At 34.2% G+C, this 16,485-nt stretch overlaps 1 protein-coding gene across 2 annotated transcripts in view; it reads left to right on the forward strand.

Annotated features, from left to right (window-relative positions):
- Positions 1-15,355, forward strand: part of DENND6A (DENN domain containing 6A) — a 48,376-nt gene extending 33,021 nt beyond the window's left edge. For both annotated transcript variants that reach the window (XM_061128312.1, XM_061128313.1), the window contains 10 exons: positions 220-315; positions 2,320-2,414; positions 7,807-7,872; positions 7,960-8,024; positions 8,597-8,686; positions 10,544-10,597; positions 10,704-10,813; positions 11,019-11,121; positions 12,491-12,565; positions 13,076-15,355. In XM_061128312.1, the coding sequence (XP_060984295.1) occupies positions 220-315; positions 2,320-2,414; positions 7,807-7,872; positions 7,960-8,024; positions 8,597-8,686; positions 10,544-10,597; positions 10,704-10,813; positions 11,019-11,121; positions 12,491-12,565; positions 13,076-13,207 (886 nt within the window). In that variant the 3' untranslated portion in view covers positions 13,208-15,355. The remainder of the gene's footprint in view (positions 1-219; positions 316-2,319; positions 2,415-7,806; positions 7,873-7,959; positions 8,025-8,596; positions 8,687-10,543; positions 10,598-10,703; positions 10,814-11,018; positions 11,122-12,490; positions 12,566-13,075) is intronic.
- Positions 15,356-16,485: the final 1,130 nt, after the last annotated feature.

Genomic DNA, 16,485 nt, shown 5'->3' on the forward strand with positions numbered 1-16,485 from the left:
CAGAGTCAGAATTTCACCCCAACTTCTCTTGAATCCAGTGTGTTTTCTGTATTTTAGCCACTCGGTAATTACATATCACCATTTGTCCTGAAACAAGCTTACCATTTATTGAAACAGACAAGTGATCTCACTGGGGTAAACTGTGTGTAGAGGTTTTATAGTTACTGTGTAGGGCCTTTAATTTCTGTCCTTTGTTTACATGTGTTTCTTGCTCCACAGCTGTATTTCTCCATTAAAGTACTTCAGTGATTTCCGACCTTATTTCACTATTCATGATAGTGAATTCAAAGAATATACTACCCGTACTCAAGCCCCGTGAGTAAACAAAATAACTTCTATTGACCAAATATTAACCTTTATAACCAAAGTATTTAGAATTATTTTTGGTAATAATTTAAAAGTTTAAATTTTGAACTTACTGCCAGATTGATTTTGTAAAGGTACTTTTGAGGAGCAGCTGGTAATAATTTCACATTTCAAGAGTCAGTATCTTATTTTCTGTAAATGATCTGCTTTACCGGTGGAAGCCATAATTGTCATTAATAGCTAGCTACCCAACTATGCTTTTAGTTCTATCTTAGTTCTTTACTTCACGACCTCTTACAGCATGTTATCTTTTCTTGCTCTGTAACTTCCTCTTTCTTCCCCTTCCTCATTAAATCACCATGCAAACATATAAAAATTCTTCTCAGTCTATAAAAAGGGAAAAAAAATATCTTACCTTTCCCTCTTAGCTCTTGCTTTATTGCTCACCTTTTTTTCATAGCCTAGTTTCTAGAATAACAATAAAAATTTCCATTTACTGCCTCCACTTCTTGGTTTCCTAGCTGCTTCTCAGTTCATTGCAAGTTGATTTCTCCGTCTCTGCTGAAGTTAAGAAGACCCTTCTCACTGCCTTGAGCCTGTGGACACATTATTGCCCTGTTTTTTTCCTGCCTTCCCTTTTCTCGTGACATTCAATCCATTGACCTTGAAAACACTTTTAATCTTTGATGCCATCTCACCTGACTGTCTGGTGGTGCGCTGTCTTCTCTGCAGACTTCTCTTCCTCTGCCAACCCCTTAAATGTTGGTGCTCCCCAGTATTGTGTTCTGGGTTCTGATTTCAGACCGATAATTCTTTCTGAACAGTCTTATCTGTACCCACAGTCTCTGTTAACACCTACATAATGATGACTGAAATTTACCTTCCTAGTTCAGATCTTTGCAAGGTCTCGACCTCTCTCCAGGTTTTTGTCTTTGTTGTTTTTTACTGTGTTGCCACCTGGACATCTAATGGCACCCAAAACTAAACATGTTCAGACTGATAGCTTTTTTTCTCCTCATTTTCTCCCCTCGTTCCATGCCTCTTCCTGTTTTCAGGAATGGTACTTCTTTTTACTTAGTTATCAAAAACCTGAATTGTCATAAATTTCTCCTTTTTAATATGCTCCACATAAAGTTTACCCAAATTCTGCCAGTTCAACATGCTAAAATATCTGTCATGAATTTGCTATCTTTTTCCAAAGCTCTTTTCCTAGTCTTACTATTTCTAGTCTTTTTCATATCTGCTGTTTCTTTTTCCCAAACTTCTTCCCCTTTTTGTAGAGCATCTTCCAAATCCCCCAACCAAGTGATCTTTCTAGTAAGTACATTTTTATTTATGCAACATTCCTCTACTTGGTTCTCTAGTAGCTTCTATTTGCCTGCAAGATAACATCTAAATTTCCTAGCATATAAAGTTGGTACTTAATGATCGGGGTAGCATCTGCCCATCTGCTTTCATTTCGAACTGTTCACGCTTCCAGCTTTGTGCTTTAAGAGTGCTGAACTATATGTAGTTTTACAAATAGACCATGATCTCACTTCATGGCTTTGCACATACTATTCATTCTCATGTATCACTTTTTTTTCTTTTATACCCTTGACAAAAAGTTCCTGTGATAACTTATATACTATTATATATCAACTATACTTCAAAACAAAACTCCTATTCATTTTTCATATCTCTGTACACATGTCATTGTTTTAGTGAATCTGTCCTTTAATCCCCTGGCAGATATAGTTTCTCCTTTGTAATTCTTGCACATTTTATATCACCTTCACTGTATTCTAATTTCTGATATTATAATTGGGTATGTATACCCTTTTTCCTGTGTGGTGTAAGAAAAGCCATGTCTTTTCATCTTTATGTACCTCATACCAAAAATAGTACCTGGCATGTAGTTGATACATAGTACCAGTGAAGGAAAAAGATTATCTATTGTTCACCCAAAATAAATTGTAAACTGATGGAACATGCGTTTTTTGGTGACTCTGGTTTTGTTCTGTTTTTACGTAGGCCCTCAGTCATCTTAGGAGTAACCAACCCTTTTTTTGCAAAAACACTCCAGCACTGGCCACACATTATTCGAATAGGAGACCTTAAACCTGCAGGTAAAGTTCTTGGTGTTCTTGTTTTAGTGTGTAATGTGGATGAGCAGGTTTATTTCTTCCTGTTTGCTTTCATTGCTTGGTTACTTTTTAGTTATGTTGATGGCAAACTTCTTTGAGGCAACTGGAATAAAAGTGGAGAAGAGCATGACTTCCAGTTAAAATATACAGGTTCTTATATGTGTAACCCATCATATCCTCCTACCAAAAATGCACCTACAGTGTTATATGAATTAATTATAACAAAATGAAACCTCAAAAATTTGAGCTACTCTCTATATATTTAGTAGTATAAGCCCAATTAAATAAGATTTTTCCAGCACTGCTTGAATAAAACCTTAAAAGAAAGTTCAAGTTACTCAGTTTAACACAAAATTCTCAACTAGGAACTGAAAACAAGAATCATACATTTTTGTGGTACTGATACTGATTAAAGAAGTGGCCCCAAGTTGTGCTTTCATTGAAAAAAAAAGACATGTAGTACCTTTCCGTGGGCTTCGCTTGTAGCTCAGTCGGTAAAGAATCTGCCTACAATGCAGGGGACTGGGGTTCGATTCCTGGGTCGGGAAGATCCCCTGGAGAAGGAAATGGCAACCCACTCCAGTATTCTTGCCTGGAGAATCCCATGGACAGAGGAGCCTGGTGGGCTACAGTCCATGGGGTAGCAAGAGTCGGACACGACTTAGCGACTAAACCACCACCACCTTTCCGTGGTACCTTTCCATTCATGTTTAATGACTGTTTATTAAGTGAGTATATAAATTCTAACCATTGGCAATTTTGTTAACCTAAATGACAGTTTAGTGGTACCTCTGACATTTTCTCACTGGACATTCTTTAATTTTCTATGCAGATAGTTAAGATGTGAGCTATCTAAAATGTTCTTTTAATGATTTTATGATATGTTACTTATAAAGACTTTTCTTTTGGTATTCATGGGTATTTTATTTAATACATTATTTATTTAGATTATTTTATAAAATATCCTTCCTGGAATATAAATAAATCTGATAGACATATTAGAGTCAGGAAATAACGTTTTAAATCCTGTTATTTACAAATATTAGACTCAACCTTAGACTGAAATCCTTAGAAGCCTTATGAAATGGAAAGGGCAAAGGACTTTACCTTGACAGTCAGATCTGTGTGACCTTAGGCAGAACGGCCCTTTAAGCCTTGGATTCTTTGTCTGCTGGGAGAATTAAACACAGTACTTGACACATGGCACTCTGAAAATGTCAATGTCGTTATCCTTTGACATTTCATTAGTGTTCTGTCTGATAATTCAGAGCACAGCAGTGACCAGAGTCTTATCTATGAGAAGATATGGAAAGTTGGTTTTTATCATAATTTAATCTTGATATTTACTTTCTTATTTTAGTCCTATTAATCTAGACCATTTGATTAATTGTAACATAGTAGACTACTGTTTATTGTCCTTTTTCAGTGAGAAAAGGTTGTCTGTTGGGGACGTAAGTATTATTAATAGAAGCTTTTGCAAAGATCATTGGTAAATTGGCATGAACTGATAAGCGTGCTTAACTTTTTAAGAAAATTGCAAACTGTTTTCCGCAGTGGCCCACCGTTTTACATTCTTACCAACAGTGTATGAGGGTTCCTGTCTCTTCATGTCACATCCCTGCCAACATTGATACTATCTCTTCCTTTTTTTTTTTCCCTAGTGGGTTTGAAATGCTGGCTTTAATTTGCTTTTTCCTAGTGACTACTGATGTTGAGTATCTTTCCATCTACTTATTAGTCACCTGTGTATCTTATTTGTGAAATGTTGATTTAAATCTTTTGTCCATTTTAAAATTAGGTTCTTTGTCTTCTTTAGTTATAAGAGGTCTTTATGTATTTTGGACACAGGTTTTTCTCAGATACATGATTTGCAGATGTTTTCTCACAGTATTTGACTTCTCGTTTGTTTTCTCAATGATGTCTTTAGAAGTGCAAAAGTACTTAATTTTGATGAAGTCTAGTTTATCAATTTTCTTTATTTCTTTTTTGAATTGACCTTTGATGTTTATCTAAGAACTTGTGCCTAGCCTAAAGTCACAAAGATTTTCTTCTATGTTTTCTTCTAAAAATGTTATTGTGTTAGCACTTATATTTAGGAACCATTCCAAGTTCATTTTTGTGTATGATGTGGCGTTCAGGGTATAACATCATCTTTTTTTTGCACATTGATATCAAGTTGTCTTAGCATCATTTGTTGAAAAGACTGTTCTTTATCCATTGAATTGCATTGATACCTTTTTTTGAAAATTGGCCATGAATATAAGGTTTATTTCTGGGCTCTTGTTTCTGTTTCGTTGATCTTATTTTTATACCGGTATGTCTTGATTACTGTAATTTTATAGTAAGTTTTGACATCAGGAGATATAAATCTTCACCTTTACTATTCTTTCTCAAAATAGTTTTGTCTCTTCTGGGTTTATTTTGGCTATTTGCATTTCCATATACATTTTAGGATAACCTTGTCAATTTCTGCCCACTGGGCAGAAAACAAAAAAGGTAACTGGAATTTTGATAGGAATATATTTGGTTACACAGGGAATATATAATCAACTTGGGGGAGAAGTGCCATCTTAAAGATACTGAGTTTTTCAGTCCAGGAACTTAGAATGTCTCTCCGTTGTTTAGATATTCTCTAATTTTTCTCAGCAACATTTTTTAGTTTTCAATATACAGATGTAATTATGATGTTAGATGTAGGTTTTTCATAAATGTCCTTCATCAAGTTGAGGAAGTGCCTTTTTGTTCCTACTCTATTGAGAATGAGTATAATGAATTGGTGTTAAATGTTAAATGCTTTTTCTATATCTGTGGAGATCATCATGTGGTTTTTGTCCTTTGTAATAAAGTATATTGAACTAATTGATTTTTTTAATGTGAAACTAACCTTACATTCCTTAAGTAAATCCCATTTGGTATATAGTCCTTTATTATTACTATTACACATAATAATAATATTACACAGAGTGATACATAATTACACATAAGAATATTACACATATTATTATTATTATTATTATACAAAGAAAAATAAGCACACTTTCCTGTTCTGTGGGTTGTCTTCACTCTCTTGATAGTAGAGCCTTTGATGCACAAAACCTTTAAACTGTGCCGACGTCCAGCTTCTCATTATTTTCCTTCGTTGCATGAAAATCCATTTATCTTTTAATTTATGAGTATTGGGTATATTTCTTGGGATATTTTTCCTTTCTGCCCATTGATCTTGAGACCAAGACCATTGCAAATTTCTCCACAAGTTATAAAGCTTAACAGGTCTGCTTGGAATCCTCACTTTGAAAATTCAAGACTATCGAAGTGGATCAGTAAAACTGCAGAAAAAGTATGTTCTGTCCAATTAGCTGGGAAGGCATAGTGAAACTGAGATTTTGCTCTTCTGGGCCCAGAAGCTTGTAGCTTTATCAGAAATATATATATATGTGTGTTTGTGTGTGTGTGTGTGTGTAGTTTTAATCCTGTGGAAGAGTCGTTAATAAAGGGATTACTCCTTATGGATTGTACCCAGTTTTAATTCACCCAAATCCTATTAAATGAAGAAACATAATGCTAGGATAATGGTACTTATTAACAAGTATTCCTCAAAGAGAAAGTAATTCTACTACTGAATATTGGATCAAATTATAAACTGAATTTCTAACTAGAAATTGGGTTTGATGATTTCATGAAAGGTAAAACATTTAACACAAATGTAGAAGATTCTTAGGCAAATGTGCAGAGGTGCAATACATTATTAACAATGTTAAACCCCTCTTTTATGTGCTTGTACATAACAGACATTGAATAAGTATTTTTTAATTAAAATAAACATCTATAATTGTAAGACTTTAGTTCATTTTCTGGCATTCTTGTTTTATTTTCCAGACGTATTTGACAAATATCATTTAACCTTTTTTGGCAATAGACTGTGTATATTTATGACTAGTTTTCTGTATGTCTGTTGTGTACTACAGTGTAAGGATTATGGTGCCTAGGGTTAGAGTTCCGTATACATTTTGCATCTGATGAGGTTCCTTGAATCAGAGGGGAATTGTGGCTAGTGAACATTGCTGCACAGGTGATATTCTTGTCTTTGCCCTTAAATATAAAAGCAATGCTGATATGGATTACTCATTTTCATTATTACCTAGCACTTACTGAATGTAAAGAATATGTAAAACCTACTGCTGAATTATTCTCCTCCCTGATATTTGACTCCTTGTGCACGGGGAATTTCAGGAAATTATATAATAAATGGCATTAGTGGATACAAGAATTGCAAAGTCCTTTGTGATTTGAAGCAGAAGGAAACAGAAAGTAGGCATATAAATATTTAGATTTACTCAAACTACATGATATTCTTTGGGTTCTTAGAGTCAGAGGCAGATAAATGACTTGAATTTAGTTATCTGTATAATTAAATATGTATTATATATCTGCATCTTAACAGAAATCTGATGAAAAGCTCCTCTGAACCCGGGAAAGCAAAACCACAAGATAAGATTCAAGATGAGAGACATTCTCATAAGAATTAGTATGTGGGAATATATAGAATAAGTTGATAAAGTAAAAACTGTGAGCTAAAGAATCAAAAACATTCCAGAAATCTGAATGTTTCTGGACTCTCGTATTCTTTCTCAATCTGTCCCCAAAGTCTCCTGTCTTTATCTCCTCCAGACAGCTTCAGTAGCTCACTTTCTTCTCTTCCCTTGCCGCACATATCTTCAGATTGTGTTTCTACCCAGGAGAAATATTCAGCAATGCACATTTTATCCTCTGTCTTTACTCTGCTTTATGTCGTACTCCTTTGTGCATTCCCTGGTCAGTAACCGAGTCGAGTCCACTTGTGGCTCAGATTTGTGGCTGTGCCTTCCTCTGTCACCGCCTGGTGGCAGTGTTTCTACACTGCAGAAGCAGAACTTGGGGCCGTGCCAGAAAAAGAAACAAACCTTGAATGTTACAACTGCGTATTAATTTAGGAGTTGCTTTCAATTCTGTTTACTCTTAAATGGCATTATATTTGACATCATATTCAAAATGGTATTTTAGTCATGTTCCATATACTTAGCACAAAAGATTTTAAAGCTTAAGTTGAGTGATGAGAAGGGAAATTTTAAAGTAATGATCAGTATTAATGAAATCAAATATCCATTTAATATAATTTACACATTAATAATGCTGTTATAACCCAGTGATCCTTTTATCCAGTTTTAAAGTACTAGTAATAAACTCTTAAATATCAATCGATGTTAACAAGAATACCTTAGCTGCAACATCCCTGACTAATAAATAACAGCCAGTGGATTATCAGTCTTAGAACATTCCAGTTTTGTGATATGTGAAATTCAAATAACTACAAGAATCTTTATGATATTTCCTTCAGGTGAAATACCTAAGCAGGTTAAAGTGAAAAAACTGAAGAACCTAAAGACTCTGGATTCTAAACCTGGTATTGACTTTTACTAGTTTTTAAATATATACTATATGGGTAAATAGGTCCTACTGCTTACCTTCTTTTCTTTTCTTTACTTCTTAGGAGTTTATACTTCTTATAAGCCATATCTAAATAGAGACGAAGATATCATAAAACAATTACAGAAGGTGATTACTTGCTCATGTATTAATTTAAATGTTCTTACTCAGGTATGCAATATCCAGTAAGGCAATATGTGCTTTATGTGCAATCACGTGAAAAGAGGTCTCTCTTCTGAATGAATGCCTCATAAAAATTAGGAGACTAATGTAGCAGCAATTATGGGCTAGAAATATGGGGGCTTCAGCCACCAACTAGTGCCAGTCTTCCTGAAAACTTAGGAATTACAATGAAAAAATTATGGACTGTACTATGAGGTAGCTTAGTACCTGACAATTGGGATAGTTAGCATTTTTTTGGAAAATACATAGTATTAATACAGCAAGTGTGAAATAAAGATAGTCATTGTGAGCTAATATTTTAAAGGATGGGATGAATATTTTATATTTTGTCCTAAGGATTTTTTAATAGGATATTGCATAGTGAATTTCACATTAAATTACTTCAAGATGAAGTTCTAGGTTTTTTTCATATCAAATAAAAATCCATAAATTTATATATCAGCTAAGCTTCTATAATCATTCATTATTTTCTATTCTCTGACACTAGAGTCTAGGTTCTCATTTTTCCTTTTTTTAAGGGTGTACAACAGAAGCGTCCTTCTGAAGCTCAAAGTGTTATCCTCCGACGCTATTTTTTGGAACTGACACAAAGCTTCATCATTCCATTAGTAAGTGAGCATATGTATTTGCTTAACTTAATGATTTGTTGAAGAGCACATGATGTTTTTTCCACCCACCAAAACCTTATCTTAAATTGTTTTGGTTGCTTATGTGTGTAGTGGTTAAAATAGAGCTCTTTGCAAGATACCCAGACTCTTGGTTCTGGTAATTAATTGTGTAATTTTGGTAAGTCAGTTCCTCTCCTTGACTCTCAATTTCTTTATGTGTAAAATGTGGCTAATTACACTTTTGCTAAATACTTTTCAGGATTGTGAATCTTAAAAAATAATCATTATGAAATGTTATATAATTGTTGCATTTTGCACCTTAAAATGTTCTACTGGAACTTCTTTCTCTGATATTATTTTCTTGAGCATAATTTGATAAATCTGTTAGCATGTAGTTCTATGATGTAGTTCCTTATGTGTCCTGTTCATTATCTTTTCCTCACAGTCTGTCATATAGTAGCTCAATAAATATTTATGAAATAAATGACTAGGTGATATGGTTATTCAGTGAAGTTCAATGGAGTATCATGTTAAATTACTAAAAGATGCCTCACAGTATAAAGTAATAACATGATGTAGTCCTGGTCCAGAGACTGCATCAGAGAGACTCATATAGTTGCTAATGTAATCTAAGAATATTGTAGGAGGGCAACCTGGAAATCTTTGCTATTATAGTTTGGGAAGAAATGTTCTCTCTCGGTCTACAGATGTCAGGTTATATTGTTCTGTTTCAATCTGCTTACTTACTTGACTGTAATGCTTAATTAAGAGCATGGGCTAAAATCAAGTAGACCTGAATTCAAGTTCAAATTGTATGAACTTAGGCAGGTTATTTAGCTTTTCAATGCTTCAGTTTCCCAGTAATACCTACCACAAGGGATGGGTGCAAAAATTAAAAGAGATCATGCATGTAAAATGCTGAGTAAACTTTCTGGCACACAGTTACTTGATAAGGTTAATTATTATCATTAAAAATAGATATTTCTGGGACTTCCCTGGTGGTCCACTGTAGTATAAGACTTCGCCTTCCAGTACAGAGAGTATAGGTTCAATCCCTGATTAGGTAGCTAATATCCCACATGCCTCTTGGCCAAAAAGCTAAAACATAAAATAGAAGCAATATTGTAAGAAATTCAATTAAGACTTAAAAAAATAAAAAGGTAATAATAAGTAGTTCCTTGGATTATCATAGATTTAGCTAAATTTTTATTAAAAGTCTGACTTTTCAATTGAGTCTAAAGTTAGTGTATCTGTTGAGAAGAGTGATGGTGTTGTTGATCTCCATTGAAAGAGCATATGATAAAAAACTAGGAAGCGTCCACTTTTTTTTTTTTTAATATTTATTCTTGGGTCTTCCCTGGTGGTCCAGTGGTTAAAAATCCACCTTGCAATGCAGAGGACACTGGTTCGATTTCTGGTCTGGGAAGATCCTACATGCCACAGGGCTACTAAGCCCATGCTCTGGAGCCAGAGAACCAAAACTGCTGAAGCCCATGTGCTCTAAAGCTTGTGCTGTGCAACAAGAGAAACCACCACAATGAAAAGCTGCACATCGTAGCTGGAGAAAGTCCATACACAGCAGCGAAGCCAAAATTAAATAAAATGTTAAAAATACTCATTTGTTTATTTGGCAGTGTCTTAGTTGCATTCAGGATCTTTAGTTGCAGCATGTGGGATCTAGTTCCCTGAATAGGGATTGAACCTGGGTCCCCTGCATTGGGAGAGCGGAGTCTTAGCCACTGGACCACCATGGAAGTCCCATGCCCACTTTTTTTTTGAGGGTCAGTTTAAACATTTTTGAAGACATCTCTGGGCAAGAACAGCTGACTTTGACTAACTTTTTTTTCTTGGACTTAGGAAAGATATGTGGCAAGCTTGATGCCTCTGCAGAAAAGCATTTCTCCATGGAAGGTATAACTATATCCTATTAAATTCGTATATCAGTTCTCTAACTACAATTAACTTCCATGACTATATCCATTTTTAATTTTTAAATTGAGTATGTCCTGTTTTCTAGAGTCCACCCCAATTAAGACAGTTTCTTCCAGAAGAATTTATGAAAACACTTGAGAAAACAGGACCTCAGCTGACCTCTAGAATAAAAGGCGACTGGATTGGACTTTATCGGTTAGTCCGTTTTTTTTTTTTCTTTTCTATTTCATCCATCTATAGAGCTTTATTTAAAAATGAAACAAAAAACTGGACTTAAATAATTCTTTAAAAAAAAAAATTCATTGTTTCATATGGTTTTCCTAGCTATAGGTAGAAAAGGTATCAAGGAGAGGAAGTTAAGTCATATCAAACTTTGTTTTTTAAAAACTTATTTTTATAGGCATTTTCTCAAATCTCCAAATTTTGATGGTTGGTTCAAGACCCGGAGGAAGGAAATGACCCAGAAACTGGAGGCACTCCATCTGGAAGCTCTTTGTGAAGAGGTTAGAAAACAGTGTGTTTGTGTGATGGTTAACAGCTATTGAAGATAACTCCATAGAGATTGGAATGTTCTATCTATATCCACTACTTTATAAATAATAATAGCTAACTGTTCTAGATCATGTGTGATATGCCAGGGACTGTGCAGATGCTCTAAGTGGATAAAGTCTTTTACTCTTCGCAGTTCACTGAAGTTGATATGTTATGATCTGCATTATGGTACATTTGAGGATTGCAAATTAAGTGATTTGCTTCAGATCACATCACTGCTAAGTAGTGAAACCAGCAGTGTGCTCGAGCCCACTTGCACTGGCTCACAAGAGCGACTTGTGTGCATCTCTTCCTAGTTCTGTATTCAGGGATCTCAGAATGGTAGCTTGAAAGCAGCTGCAGAGGAATACTTACAACACAGAAACTGGCAAAGCTACAACCTAAGAGACTTCCTGGAGAACCGGTTGTTAAATAGCATACCACTGGATGAAGTTAGGATTCAAATCCAAGCAGTCTAACTTGATACGTTTTCCACCGTGCCTTATTCACCTTTCCCAGTTATTATTGATACATTTTTCCTGTATTTGGACTTTTCCACATTCTATAAATTGTCAGCAGACTATTTTAAGTTAAGGTACTTTTAAAAATATAAAGGATAGAGACTTCCCGGATGGTCCAGTAGTTAAAAATTCGCCTTGTTGTGCAGGGCACGTGGGTTTGATTCCTGGTCTTGGAACTAAGACCCCATATGCTGCGGAGCAACTGAGCCTGTGCTGCACAAGTGCCCTGCAATGAAAGTTCCTACAGACAAGTGAAATAAATTTTTGTTAAATATACAAAGGATAGTCTCAAAGTGTGTTTAGCTTGAGGTGAGTTAGCCTCAGTTTTAACTTTCTAATCATAAATTCACAGTGACTTTCAGAGAAAGAATACCGTGAAGATAACCACAGATAAGCCCAGGAAGAGATTATTTGAAGATACAAAGTCTATATCCAGTAATATATTCATATTCACAATTATCTTGATGTTAGTTGATGTTCCTTATAAATTACTCACTACTTACGGGTGGGGGTTAGTATTGTATCTTAAGTTCCAAATTTGTTTTTCTTGATTGATCTAAAAGGTGCACTTCAGAAAGGAATTTCTTACATACTGTTTTACTTCCAAATATTAGACAGTCATTCTGGCTAACATCAAAAAGTATCTGATTCTCACTGTCAGAATAAATATCATGTACAGAATTATTCTTACACTGTAACTCTGTGTCTGGGTTAAAACCCTGTTCCTGTCCTTCCTTCCCAGTAGCTTTGCCTATTAAAAGAGCATGATTTCAATATTATTTTGAGTATTTATTCATTTGGGATTTGTTTATTCTTCTAGGACTTACTTCTCTGGACCCAGAAACACACAGAAGTAGAAACAGTGGACCTTGTATTGAAGCTAAAAAATAAGCTGGTATGTAGCTAAAACGGCCAAAGATCCATGAGGTTATTTTGCTCTCATTTGAGGTGGTAGTCTGTGATGTATCACAGAAGTAAATTTTTAAATGAGAGGACCTATGACTGGTCGGTTGATGGTCACTGGACTGAAAATACTTGTCACTCAAGCAGATCATAATGAAGCCATATATATATATATATATATATATATATATATATATATATATAGTTAATTACATGGAGTCTAATGAGCTCTACAGAAAACATTCTGATGTATATTTAATACCACATGGTCTGTGCTGGTATTACTATGTTAGTATTACATAGAAGTTTTTTTTTTTAACTCAACAATTGTACTGTTAAAGTGTCATGTTCTTTGCTTTTTTAAAAAATAGATTCTGTTAATTCTGGTCTCAGTCTGAAGTTTTCAAATCTTTGACCATTAAAACTGTTTATTTAGAGAATATACTGTGTTAATCCAGACGCAAAAGATAACTTAAATGCTTCCCAAATGTTCCTTGTATAGTTACAGGCTGATCGAGAGCATTTACCTGTGAAACCTGACACTATGGAAAAGTTACGGACACACATAGATGCAATTATCTTAGCATTGCCAGAGGACCTGCAAGGCATATTGCTCAAAACAAGCATGACATGATATTTGCCAAGATTTCCCAGCCAAAAGGATTGTACACCATGAAGCATACTGACATTTCAACCAGATGCACAAGCTCTCTCGGAGTGGAAAATAGCGGTGAATGCTCGCTACAGGGTTGAAAGACTATACTGTATAAACAGACATTTTTAGTGCATTATTTTTAAAAACAGATATCTGTGGTGGTTCCACTTTAATACTGAAACACCGAAAGGCATTTCTATATTTTTAATCATGTTCTAAAGTGCTCTTATGAGAGACCTGTGGGGCCATCAGTTTAAGTGATTCCAAACTGCAGTGCTGGCATTGCAGGTATTTTTTTAAATTGGTGCTTCTTTGCCCAATCATGTTAAAAACTCAGGGGGATATAAAAATAACATTCACACTGGCTGTCTTCTTAAGAAGAAGGAAAAGACTGAACTGTCAGACTGTAGTTAGAAGTGATTAATGCTTTTGTAGTGCCTTCCGTGGTCCTACATGTTTCACAGAAGCCCAGCTGCTAGTCTTGAAGCTTTTTCTTAACTTTATTATAATATGTAGTTTTTTATAAGGCATTTTTTGAGTAATCATTGCTTAAAAATATATTTTTTGCCTCCTATTGTGTTTACTATTAGTGGCATTGGTGTTTTTTTGAACTGTCATGTACGTTTCATTTCATTATTTTCTATACCATTTTCAAATGTAATCTTAGTTTCACTGAAGGGAAGAAGGCATCTAGTATTAATTATGGAAGAGTTTATTTCCTCTCACCCTTTACTAATTGAGCCTGAGTTAATTGGCTTGGATGTCTTTCAAAGACATTCTAATTATAAACCTCATATCAGCTATTTTTATAAACTGAACTGTTCCTTTTTTAAAGGCATTTTTATACCTTTTGTGTGATAGTCATTTGAGTGATTCTAAGATTGATTTTTAGCATTATTTGTTTGGTAGGGTTTCCCTGCCCCCCCAAATTAATACTTCTCAGATTACTTTCCCTGCTGTTGACATGGGAACTTTTGCCTGAATCACTGTTGTATCTAAGCTAGTTTTGTTGTTGTTTTTGTTTGCTTCTGTTTTGTTTACAGTATACTACCTTGCCAAAAATAGAAGATTGTGGTTTGGTAGAATAAGGTTCTTTCCCTTGGTATTTGAATAGGAGTGTCTTGAAGAAGCCACTATTTAAAATAGGCATCCATGACGTAGCACATATGTGAATTACCCTTTACATATCCAAATTTGGTTGTAGGTCCTAGAAGAAATGGCTTCAGGAGCTATCTCTTAGTCTCTATTGATATAACTCTTTTTTTTTTTTTTTTTAAATATAACTCTTAAGGGCACTCCCAGCCTAAGGATGGGTCCTTGGTGTATGTAACTGTGGTCTTCTATCCAAATGTGCCCTTTTCTCATGGATGTAAGTCTCTCGAAGCATACCTCAAAGTCATGGAAAGAATACTGCATTTGAAAGAAGTCATTTGCCTTGGATCACATGAGTTATTTTGTGAAGCAACAGTTGTCCTCATGGAAAAGGGGCAGCGACTTTTATATGCTAAAGTATTTAATATCTTCCTGGGAAACCTTATTTAGGTATAAATGGTCATCTTATTATTTTTCAAAAAGGCGTATTTTAATAATCTTACAATTTATATGCAGTTTGTGACCAGAGTTGGAAAGTTGTTAGTGTCATATCAAGGATCTTTTAAATTATACCACTACAGGATGTATCATTTCAAGTTTATTTTGCACAGCTAAAGAGAAGCAAAGGATGCCAGTTAGCATAATAATTGTATCTGCATATTTACTATACTTAACAGAAAACCTAACACATATTGAAAACCATATCTTACTTACCTGGTTTATCTATTAATTTCAAATTATGTACTTGTAAAAATAAGTTAAAACTGCTTTGGGAACCTGACAAAGACTGAGTGGTAACTTAATTTTTTGTGTGGTTTTTAAAGTTGTCTTTTTTTTTTTTTTTTTTCTGAGGAGACCTTGTTAAGATCTAGACCCTGCCATTTAATGTTTATCTTCACCTCACCAGCATCAGAAGGAATCAGTGCTTTCAGGGTGTTGTGTAATGCCTAGTACCTTCTGCTTTCAGTGAAAGGGGTTTTGAGAAGGCATTTATGGTCATTACTGAAAACCTAATTAAAGGCCTTGGATTTTAAAGCCGTTGGATATTTTGTATTATTTCTGAGTAAGATTGGAATGCTTGAAAAAAAATGCAGGGTAAATGGGACTTTTGCATTACTGGATTCCTTTTAGTTTCTAACTTATTTTTCTGAATTCAAATGAAAACCTTTTTCTACTTACTTTATTATGAACTGGCGAGTGCTCTATGTTATTAACAGATCACATAATTAAGTGATTTCATATCTTTTCTACCAGCGTACTGATTTTTGTGAAGTGTTCTGATGAAAAAAATTTTAGCTTAATAATCTAGGTATTGTTAGATTCTCCATTTGCTACCTTTTCTTTTTTAACCTTAAATCTCAAATTTCATTTCTTCCTCTTTTTTGCAAGTAGCTAGTATATAATACTATTCTTTGGATTTTATTTTTTAATAAAATATATTAGATGTTCCTCCTTCTTGAAATTACTAGGTAACATCCTTCAAAGTAGACTATACAATATGTTGCTACATTTAAAAGAAATACCATTAAAATGTGTCCTTTTTTCTCATTTGCTCATAACTTAACTCACTTGTTTTTATACACCTGATTTTTACTTTCTTCAAGCATAACTTTAGGGGAAAAAATTTAACTTTCTAGTATTAGTCATTTAAAAACAGATAGTTGAAGAAGAAAAAAAAATGTTAACTCATAATAATGATTAAATTATCACAAATAATTTATCTCTTCACATATTAAACATATAGAACTTATATGTCACCTACAACTTGGTTGGATTATGGTATTTATTATAATATCAATAGCAATTAGCATTTGTTAATAGAGCTCCAAGAATGTTTTTTCCAATTATTCTTTTTGTTTATTTGAAATAGATAAAGAGTTTGATACAAGATACAGAATCATGATTCCTAAAATTTATCCTGCATCTAACTAGCTTTTAGTAAGATGAGCTTAAGGTTGATGGTTGATTAAATGAAAAAAGTTTATGACTTTTATTTTGCAGTTATAATACTGCCTATCTCATGAGGCACAAATGTTGAGAAAAAAAAAAAAAGATGGCAGTAGATTCTGCTGTATCCTAGTCTTTGGTGTTATTTCTGGACTTTAGAACACCATCCTTTCTCTTACCCGTTAGTTGAATACCATGCTATGCTTTTCTTCAAATTA

This window comes from Dama dama, chromosome 24 (genome assembly GCF_033118175.1).
Source record: "Dama dama isolate Ldn47 chromosome 24, ASM3311817v1, whole genome shotgun sequence".
Classification (NCBI taxonomy): domain Eukaryota; kingdom Metazoa; phylum Chordata; class Mammalia; order Artiodactyla; family Cervidae; genus Dama; species Dama dama.